Raw genomic sequence first — 10908 nt, forward strand, 5'->3', positions numbered from 1 at the left:
CCATGTCGCCACACACACGTCGTGACCTACGGGATCGCGACTGGGTTGACTCAGGTCGCTTGTGACTATGTGGTATGCGCTGGGTCCGCTCGCCCGGAGCGATGTGGTGTACGCTGGGTCCGCTCACCCGGGGCGATGTGGCGTGCGTTGGGTCCGCGTGGCGTGCGCTGGGTCCGCTCGCCCGGAGCGATGTGGTGTACGCTGGGTCCCCTCACCCGTGGCGATGTGGCGTGCGCTGGGTCCGCTCGTCCGGGGCGACGTGGTGTACGCTGGGTTCGCTCGCCCGGGGCGATGTGGCGTGCGCTGGGCCCGCTCGTCCTGACCACCTGTGGCCGTTGCATTTGATATCACGAGCACTCAAATTCGGAGAGTCGTCAAATTCTTTCAGGTCGGTCGAGTGTTCAAAATAGTGTGTGGACTTCCTCAGCAGGCCGACTGCGGCTCCGTATTTCCTCTCCTTCTCTTGGATCGGCATCACGTTGCAGTCGTGCCGCGCAGCGGTCGAGCTTAGCCTTTTCTTATATACGTTTGCCCTTTTCAGAACATGAAGAGTCAAATCATGACGACAAATGTGTGGGTGGAACAGGTAAGCAATCGCTGGCAAGCTCTGCTAGGCTGGCTGATGGCACTGCGCGGCTGATCGTTATTGGAGCAGCCAGCTGCCACCGGGGTGTATTTTGGACGTAAAGTGCAGCAGCGGTGCAGAAAATGCGGCTTGTTTGATAATGCCACCGGCTAAAGTTCGGCTCAGCATCTCTCATCACTATTAAGCTTTATTCGTTTTGGTCTGTTGTTAAAAAGTGGATGTGTTTTTGGTTTCCTTTAAATTTGGTCAAACTGGTATACACATTTTCACGCCAATCTCTTCCTCGTTATGACATTACTTCTGATTTTGCTTCATCCTCCTGGTTCCGTTTGCTCCGACCCACCTAATAGGATGCCTCCCCGCGGCTTGCGAAGCCGGCCTAAGCGCCTGCGGTCCGTTTTCACTTGCGCCAGATTGCATATGTGGGTTTGACTGTCTGCTCATCTGAGGACATAGGTCAGACCTTATTTTGTATATCGTATGGGGATGGAGGATGCCCGTCGATGTGAAGAACAGGACCGAGTGTGACATTGCTGGACCACGCAGGGCGTTAATGCGTTTATGATTTTGCCATGCCGCTCCACCGTTTCGTCTGGCCGTGATACGTGTTTAAGGCGTGGGTAGGTGCGCTTAGCGTTTTAACGTCATGCGTGTGAGCGTGAGTGTTTCGTGATAGGTCTGCAGCGTGTGACTGTGCCTTCGTCTTCTTCAGCGTGTCCCGTTCTCCGGACAAAATTAACAATGCGCCGACACTGCTGAACCATACGGAAGTGTTCAAGCAGCATTTCCCTGATATTCTACTTGGTGACATGGGCTGGTTAACGCCGGGATTATGCAAATTCTACTGTTGAGCGTTCAGTCTCATCCCTTAAATGTATGTCGTATGAATGTGTAATAAAAGCTTATAACTAGGGGCAACGGGCTATTATGCCATGGCACGCAACGTCATTTTGTTCTCGGTCTTCGCCATGTTGTTCCCAGTCTACGCCATGGCGTTGTTACAGGTTGGCGTCAGCGGATGACAAGTGTGCGTGGAGAAGTTCTCTGGCGAGTGTGCGTGGAGAAGTTCTCTGACGAGTGTGCGTGGAGAAGTTCTCTGACGAGTATGCGTGGAGAAGTTCTCTGACGAGTGTGCGTGGAGAAGTTTCGTATTCCCTGGCTGTTTCTGCGTTCCGAACAGTCAGCACAGGACTCAGCTTTCTATTTTACTTTACCGTGTCAAGATCTCGTTCGTCAACTCGCATTGCCCACAAGCCCATGATCGCGCTGGGTCTATATTCGACAGGAATGGAACGACTACAAGCTGGCGTGGGATCCGTCCGAGTATGGTGGGGTGCAGACATTGCACGTGCCTTCGGAGCACATCTGGTTGCCGGACATAGTGCTCTACAACAAGTTAGTGTGCGAGATCGTTACTTCTAGCGGTCGTAGTTTTTTGACGCTTATTTTATGCTCGCGCGGCCCAATAAAAGATGGCAGTTATCAGCAACAGCAAGCAATGCATGTTTCATGTTCTCCCGTGAATAGTGCTCAGTGATAATCAGACCAAAATATACTAATATGAATGTCTCAGCTGTCCTTTTCTTACAAAGCTTCAGGAAAAGTACCCAAAAGCTGCACAACAGTATCTCAATTAGAAATCCAAAACCACAGAATTCATCTGCGTTTTACGGTCTTCTTGTCGTGGTTTTCAGCATTCAGTAAAGCCAACGAGTTCTGCTTATCAAGAACAGTGTTAAAACTGCATTTGTTCTAATGCGTTAAGTCGTTTTGAAGCGTGTGATAGACAGCTGAACAAGCCTGCATGCTGTGGTCGACCACAATCAGTGCAAAAGGTGTCTAAGCTAGATGTACACATTCTTCAATATTTACGTTCAGATCCAGTGTAAATAGAGTGACCTTCCCTTCGTAGTGTTACAAGAGAGAAAGTGAGGCATGCTGATGCGGAAAAACCCGGGAGTTCTCTAACTTAGGCTGTTCTGAAGGTTCGTGCGAGTCAAAATGTCGAGTCAAGACGGCAACCGAATCGCACTCGGACATGCCTCGACCGTGATGCGAGTGGGGACCAGCGATGTAGCGCGAACACTACCCTGTCTGTCGCCCTCTCCTTAACATCTTATGCTACTGCAGCTGTTTGGTCGCTCACCTGCTTGTTTGCGACGCTACGAAAGGCACGCCGTGCTATTTGTTTGTACAGCTCTTAATGATCAATCTTGAATGTGTTTCATTACATCTCTGAAATGCAGGAGGCCTTTAATCAGCTGATCAAGATACAAACGAAAAGTGTCAAGATTCGGATGTATATGTTAACTTGTCAAACAAAAGAACCCGGCAAGACACATACAGCATACAGTGGAAATTACTTACAGTGGAAATTATTTGCGCATTACATGTGCCCCTCATCGTAATGCACAGACAATGGCAATGGATTTGACAACTGAAATACGCCAAGCCATTCTATGCAACTAGCATTCTGCGCATTGATAATCAACATTTATATTTGTCGTATTAATACAAAGATGATGTCATTTTAGACAACAAACGTTCCATTTCTTTTCTTCTTTTTATTTTTTTTTATTTTTTATAAATTTGGTCCGAATCCTTTGAATGGATGGGTTTCTGGGATCAGCGCTCACGCTAAGCAGTGCTTGTTGTGTGAGCCCTGACCCCCCACCATCAGATCGCGCAGTTCCAGGCAACGGCAGAATTTAGTGGCGAAAGCTTTACGTGCCGCAATGCTCGGCACGGTCCGTCCTGCCCTCTGACGTCAACTGACCTTTAGCGCGACCGCTGCCACCGGCCGCGGGCCATACCTGCCAAGGGCAAATAGCGAGCGCCCTAAAGCGACTCGAACCCATCCCGCCACGGATCGGTGGGTCGGAATGCAGGCGCTCTAACCAACTGAGCCACCGGGACGGATTTGTTTATTTTTACGGATTTTACGGATTATTTTATTTTATACGGATTTATTTATTTCACTCCATTTCTAAGAACAGAAACAACTTGTATTATTTATTCACAGAGTGGGAAGGCCACGACCTGTACGGAATGCCGAGTGAGCACTGCTCTATTGTGTGCTACTCCATCTTACCCATGGTCCACATCACTGGCAGCCGAAATGCGGCCAGTGATACGTGAATGGGACATCAGCTGACGTCTGCCATGCTTTCACAGCGCGGACGGGAACTACGAGGTGACCATCATGACCAAGGCCATCCTGAACTTCACCGGCCGTGTGGTTTGGAAGCCACCTGCAATCTACAAGTCCTACTGCGAGATCGACGTCGAGTACTTCCCCTTCGATGAGCAGACGTGCTTCATGAAGTTCGGAAGTTGGACGTACGATGGCTACATGGTGTGTTAGAGTGCCCAGTGAACGGCAAGCGGGGCTTTACTTGTCAGCGCACACATGCGCACGAATGGCCGAAGATGAGTTAAATTGCTTAGTCGCACTATTGCTGTTGATTAGAAGTCGACTGGCGATTCACGAAGGAGCCCTAAAGCTTCTTTCCAAGCTTCTCTAGGAGCCCGATGGCATTTTATACAAACGCAATTTGGTGTGTGGGCTGAAAGCTTTGGAAGTAGACCGTCTCATTCGGCATGATTTACTCCAGCTTTTCCGCCCATGTATCTATTCTGCTGTCGGCTGAAATGCTTTTAGGAAAACATGCCATCAATCAGCTTCATTTTATTGTAACGAAGCCGTTCGATTTGCGCAGCGTGTGTCAATGCTCAGCGAATTTTATTTGTCTCGTTGGGGGCCGCTTCTTGCCACACCCGTGCTACGGACAAGACATCAATTATCCTGGAGACCTGGGTAACTTCCGCACGGCGGACTCCTGCCGTGTCTTCCGATCCAGACGGTTCGTACAGTTGGCAGTCGGTCTGTAGACCCCTGTGACCTCCTCTGCGGCACGAGAGCCGTCACCGCGCTGCCATCGATCCGGCCCGCGCCGGTCCGCCCCACAAATCAGACGGGGCTGCACCCCCGGCCTCCCAGCTGTCGACGGGCCCGCGCCGCCCAGGCGCCGGCGGCACTTGACGGGCCCGCAGAGACGATTCCGGCCGACGACTCGGGAGCCGCCGCCGCAGCTGGGCCGGAGGCGGCTCCGGTCGACGGCTCGGGAGCCCCCGCCGCAGCTGGGCCGGAGGCGTCCCACTCGGCCGTCAGTCAGCGGCTCGGGAGCCGCCGCCGCAGCTGGGCTGGAGGTGCCTCCGGCCGACGGCTCGGGAGCCGCCGCCGCAGCTGGGCTGGACACCAGGTGGCGTCGGCGCGACTTAGCTAGCTATCTCCTCTTTAAGGGTAGTCTTTTCCCGCTGAGTCAAGGCTGGGCTCTGCGATAATCGCCAAGTGGAAGAGGTTTTCAACGTGTACCAGGTGGGGGATGGATTTAGGGGCGAACAAAGAATATGTTGCCCTTGACAGGAGCCCGGCTGTATGCATAAACTCAGAAAGGTCATCAAACCATTAATCTGTCCATGTCGACATGATGCTCACGTATAGTTCAGCGGCTTCAGGCTTTGTCGTGCAGAGCGAGACACGCATGCACTGTCCCAGTCTGCAAGAAGCCCATCGAAGCCTCCGAAAGTTGCGCTTATGGCTACGTGGACGTGATTCTGAAACTTGAAGTGGGCTTTTGGCATGCGTCTCGGCGGAATTCACTGCTAAGAAAGCCTCTAATGTTCCTCTCAAACTCTGGATAAACCGGTCTCATGTGGCGTAGTTGGTTGCATGGCCTATTAAGTATTCGCCGGCGTAGATTGATTCAGCGACGGCAGCCAATATCTCAAGCCATGGTAATAATTGAGCGCGACTTAGGAGACGTAGTTGCGATTGGCCCTGTTTAAACGAGTACACAAAGGATGCCATTTATGACTGCGGGAGCAGTAAAGCGGGTTTCCTCTGGGGCGTTTGGGGCTTGACAACCGTATCTTTTACCACACATCTCCCCCACAGCGCTCCAGGGCCTGGACCTGCATCATTGACCTACCGTACATCACTGGCAATGCTACCCATGAGCACTTCCTGGACGCACATGCTTAACTGGACATTTTGTCAAATACAGGGAGCAGCCACCCCTCCCCTCGCCTCGCCTCCCCTCCCCTCCACCGTCCGTATTTAGCGGGTCTGCCTCACGCGTCTTCGCAGGGATGACGGACACGCTATTCCGTTTCAGCTGGATCTGCAGCACCTGCAACAGACGCCCGACTCCAACTACGTGGACTACGGGATCGACCTGAACGACTACTACATCAGCGTCGAGTGGGACGTCATGTCGGTGCCCGCGCAGCGACGCGAACGCTACTACAGCTGCTGCGAAGAACCCTACCCCGACATCTACTTCAACATCACGCTGCGCAGGAAGACGCTCTTCTACACCGTCAACCTCATCATCCCCTGCGTGGGCATCAGCTTCCTGTCGGTGCTCGTGTTCTACCTGCCGTCCGAGTCGGGCGAGAAGGTGTCGCTGTGTATTTCGATCCTGCTGTCGCTGACGGTGTTCGTGCTGCTGCTGGCCGAGATCATCCCACCGACGTCGCTGACGGTGCCGCTACTCGGCAAGTACCTACTGTTCACCATGATCCTGGTGACGCTGTCCGTCATGTCCACCATCTGCGTGCTCAACGTCAACTTCCGCTCGCCGAGCACGCACAAGATGTCGGGCTGGATGCGGCGGCTCTTCATCCACTACCTGCCGCCGCTGCTGCTGGTCGTGCGGCCCGACAAGGGCGACGACGAGCCGGAGCCGGACGGCGACGAGTCCACCTTCCCTGAGCTGGAGCTGCCGGCGCCGCCCAGCCGCTACGACCTGGAGCGCTACGGCGACGCCAGCGTCGGCGACCGGCTGGCGCTGCCGTTCGCCTCGCCGCTGGAGGGCGGCTTCTGCGCGCACCACGCGCCGCCGGCCACGCCGCCTGGCGGCAGCCGGCTCGACTATCGCGTCCAGAACGCCATCATGGGCGTGCGCACCATCGCGCAGCACATGAAGAACAAGGACACCTACGAAGATGTGAGTCGAACGTGGCGCCCGGGTCAAATGCTTCGCGCCTTGAACCACGGATATCAGGAATTGAGCCATGCAGGGTAAAGTATATTGAAGTTGAATTATTGAAAGAAAACGGCATTACCAAAAAAGTCGCGACGTTATTGGGACATGATCTAGCATGACTTTAACTTAGTTTTAATATAAATCGCCTTAGGTGCTCCTTTAAAGGTGACGCAAGCTTCCAGTCGACGTCTCTCTTCATTTACCCGCTGTTGCCCGACACATGACGAGGATCCAGAAAGGGCCCCTGGCGGCCCGTGTGCCAGACCGACCACACATTATCGGGCCTCAAAAGTGAACGGGACGGATGCACGGTGTTGCGGTTGGTTGGATTTACGGTTGGATTTAGGCTCATCTTGCATCGCTTACGTTAGCAGCCGCTGCGTTCGTAGGTCCCACGGATATTACTGCACTTACCGTGATGCTTCAATATTTGAGGAAGGAAACATTTGTGAGGACGGGACATCGAACAGGAGAAAAGAAGTACTCCATTCTGGGTTCATGGCAGCCGGCTGTGCTGGACTCTGACCCCCGTGCCTCTGACACGGTCACTGACTGGGGGCTCTCTGCTTCAGATCGAGGCCGACTGGCAATACGTGGCCATGGTGCTGGACCGGCTTTTCCTCTGGATCTTCTCTCTGGCTTGCGTGATAGGCACGTGCGCCATCCTGCTGCAGGCGCCGTCGCTCTACGACAACACGACCCCCATCGACCGACTCAAGTCGAAAGTGGCGCGTGCCGACCTCAACACCATGGGGCCGGAGGAGTGACGCGCAGAGTCGCGCCGCCGGCCGCAGCCCGTGTGAGATGTGATAGTTACGATCGTAGGGTGAATGTTCCACATGTCCTGCTGGCTGCTGGCGAAGAATGTCGCCTGGCGCACCCCCGCGCCCTGACTTATTCTGGCTCAACTGGGCTCAAGGACCCGACACTGTGTCAACGACATCATGAGTGCCAAACGAAACCCATTGGTGTTCCCAATGCGTTGTAGCAAATGCTGGACTAGATGGGCGTAGGCGCTCCGCGAGTCCGATCGAGTGCGCCGCACGGTCCGGCCGATGAGTTCAGGAACGCCGATCAACTCCAGCGTCAGCTCGGGGCCGGCCGGTGGCGCAGGCTCGATGCCAGGAGCGGTGTGGGCCGACGCACGCTCAGTCCGGCACCACCCGGCTCGGAGCGTGGCGACCGCTGCCCCTGGCGATCACGCGTGCACCGCCGGCGCGGCTGCTACCTCCAGCACCGCTCCTGGCAGTGCTGCTGCAGCTCGGCAACGGCAGTCACACGTGCTGCAGCTCGGCACCGCCGGCGCGGCTGCTACCTCCAGCACCGCTCCTGGCAGTCACGTGTGCTGCAGCTCGGCACCGCCGGCGCGGCCACCGCCTCCAGCAGCGCTCCTGGCAGTCACGTGTGCTGCAGCTCGACACCGCCGGCGCGGGTGCTACCTCCAGCACCGCTCCTGGCGGTCACGTGTGCTGCAGCTCGACACCGCCGGCGCGGGTGCTACCTCCAGCACCGCTCCTGGCGGTCAAGCGTGCTGCAGCTCGGCACCGCCGCGCGCGGCCAAGCCAGCCCGTCTCCAGCTGGCAGACTCTTCCTCCCTGGGACAGGCTGGAAGGTGGGGCATCATCGGCTGGCGGACGTACAGTGCGTTTCGTACCATTTCCAAGGCAAGTAAAAGACCCTTTGTGTTAAATATGGCTGGAATGAAGTTTGAATATCGAAGGTAGCCGTTACGTGCACTGCATTACCAAACGGTCTACCTCCGGAGCAATCATTAAATAATGGCACGCATTGCTCTTCTTAGCATATATCTACTGTCGGAATGCCTGCGGTAGATGACATTTCCTTAGGAAGTACCGAGTAACCTGTGACTGGTTGTTACCAACTTCTGGTGCAAAAAGCGGTATGATTACACTTCACACGGTGGCTCTCAGAAGCGCTAGTCTCGGTTTCTACCGCACGACTCAGGACCTGTTTTTCCCATCCCATGCGATCAAAGCTAGTCAGGGACTCAATTTGGTACACAATATGAAAGGTACGAGAATTGGGATAAGCGGGGGGTGAAACTCACGGAATGTCGTCATTTCTAGCGACGTTTCCGGCAAGTTTCGACCCCGAGGCGTTTTTTTTCGGTTACCATGTACGTAACTGCCGTTTCGCGCCTGTGGTACTTCAAGGATTTGCCAATTTTGATATGACGAAGCTCGGTTTGTGAGCATAAAATGACAAATAGGCACATGATGGCGCAACAAGCACGCTTCCGTAGCAAAATATTTCGGCTATTTCCAGAGACCTGATGGCGTACAATGGGTTTCGCTCCTGCCTATCCTAGTTTCGTGCATTCCAGAAATGTTACCAATTTATATCCCTAGGTGATCATGCAGGCATGAAATGGACTTTTATCTATCTGTACAACCCGTTTGCTCTGCTCTTCTTGAGGCTCGAGCAGAATGCATGCTTCTGCACTGTAACCGTACGCTTTAGCTGATTTAAACGTTCCGTGCTTTGTTTCAAATGTTCTTACTTACGTCTGGCTCAAGTTACAACATGCTTGTCCTTGCCGACCCGGCGATAAGAACAATCCAGTGCGCTGAACAATGTCGTTAGCATCATCAGCGGCCAGTTGTCTCGGCTCCAGTCTGCCTCGGCACAGGTCAGTGTGGCGTCACGTGAGAGACAGGCGGCGCCGACCCCCCCCCCCCCCCCCCCCCCCCCCCCCCTATCTCTATCGACCTCCACCGGGAGCCGTCTGCCTCGTCGCCGGTGGGGTTAATCAGCCAGTAGTCGGGTACATAACAGGTTGTTTACCACTCGGTCTTCCCCGCCGCCGGAGGGCATCCGCCGCGGTATTTTCCCAGCGCTCAGACACAAGACGCGACTAGATGGCGGCCGCAGGCAATCGTGGGTGCAGCACGCGAGCTACGGACGGCAGCGGCGCGGACGGCAGACTGACAATAAGCCCGCAAGGTGTCGATCAACTGCTTATCGCTGTTGAAGATCGCTCCGCTCGCCGCGCCCAGTCTTGAGTCGCCCTAGTGTCAGTTTGTGCTCGATTGCCCGATGTTTCCGCATCCGTGGCAGTCTGGCGAGGTCCCTGGTGTTGGTGTAGCTCTGAGTGGGATGGAAGACGGGTGCAGTCGGTCCCTCGCCACTGCAACTCAGCCGACCCGCTAAACGCACCACTGTCGCTGATGGACGCGGCGGACTCGCCGATTGTGGGAAACCACTCGGTCAGCAAGTGGCCCTTGCCAAAAATAGAAACTGAGATAGTACGACAGAAGGGAGTGCGGTGCTGTGCTAAACGCGATGGATAATTTGACACATTTAAATCTTTGGTTTTCGCCATTTCGAAAGGCGCCTCTCGTACACGGAGGACTGCATTGCCTTGTGTCCTCGACTCACGGCGCCCTCAAGAGATTCAGTGTTACTGTGTAATTCTTTCTGCACCCCGACGCATGACACAAAAGGTGTGCTCCTTGAACGCGATGGCTGGTAAGGTGGGCGTTACAGTGTTCAGTGGTGTCGATGCGTTTCTCCCGGAGCTTACCACTTAATGATACATGCGAACTAGCTCAATAGGAACTGAATGCCAAAGTGTGTTTTCGTGAACCGGCTTATGGTCTCGTCTGGTTGTCCATTGATTTCCTGTGCTGTCATATGCGAAGCGAACCAATACACCCAACTCACAATCATGCTGACAGTCGTGAATATTGTTGCTGAGGGTATCAGCAACCTGTCGGCCGACGTGTAACGAGCGGGACGTCATGATCGCACGCATCGTGAGCGACGCGCACCCAGTGAGCTGTCTCCATCTACAACGGTACGCATTGCTTGCCATTTGCCGCATGTCCCAACTGACTCGCCAAACAGCTCCAACACACGGCCACTGCCTAAAAGCTGCACGAGGCCTTGTTCGGCGATGGCAAAATGCCTGGGCCGACTCGGCACGGACGAATGTCCGCCGAGCTTAGCCGAGTTTCTGCTGTTCGAGTGCTGGCCTCTCTTCCAGGGGCGCTGCGGGTTGTGGTTGCACCAGAGTTCACCTCACGTCCCTCACTTTAACCGTCTCAGGCAGCGAGTGTGTGACGTCTTCAGCCTGGTCTGGGCGCACAGCCTATCTTCCACCGTGCAGTGGTTCGACCAGCTCCATGTCCACCCGCGATGAGACGGCACGGTCTTCTGGATGTGGACGAAGACGCCAAGTCGTGGAGAAGCGCGGCGCACCGTTCCTCCACCATGGGCTTCCACTTCTCCAGACAGCCGACGGCTTGCGCA

The 10908-nt window shown here is 54.8% G+C and overlaps 1 protein-coding gene across 1 annotated transcript; it reads left to right on the forward strand.

Annotated features, from left to right (window-relative positions):
* Positions 1–544: 544 nt before the first annotated feature.
* On the forward strand, positions 545–7877 carry LOC119103362 (acetylcholine receptor subunit alpha-like 1; the record flags this gene model as incomplete). Its single annotated transcript, XM_037226874.1, is given in 5 exon segments — positions 545–586; positions 1872–1981; positions 3761–3941; positions 5764–6597; positions 7209–7877. Coding segments are annotated over 5 exon segments (1362 nt in total), but the record flags the coding sequence as incomplete, so codon positions are not given.
* Between the last annotated feature and the right edge of the window lie 3031 nt (positions 7878–10908).

The sequence above is a fragment of the Pollicipes pollicipes genome, unplaced genomic scaffold (assembly GCF_011947565.3).
Source record: "Pollicipes pollicipes isolate AB1234 unplaced genomic scaffold, Ppol_2.1 Scaffold_5724;HRSCAF=6776_pilon_pilon_pilon, whole genome shotgun sequence".
In the NCBI taxonomy this organism is placed as follows: domain Eukaryota; kingdom Metazoa; phylum Arthropoda; class Thecostraca; order Pollicipedomorpha; family Pollicipedidae; genus Pollicipes; species Pollicipes pollicipes.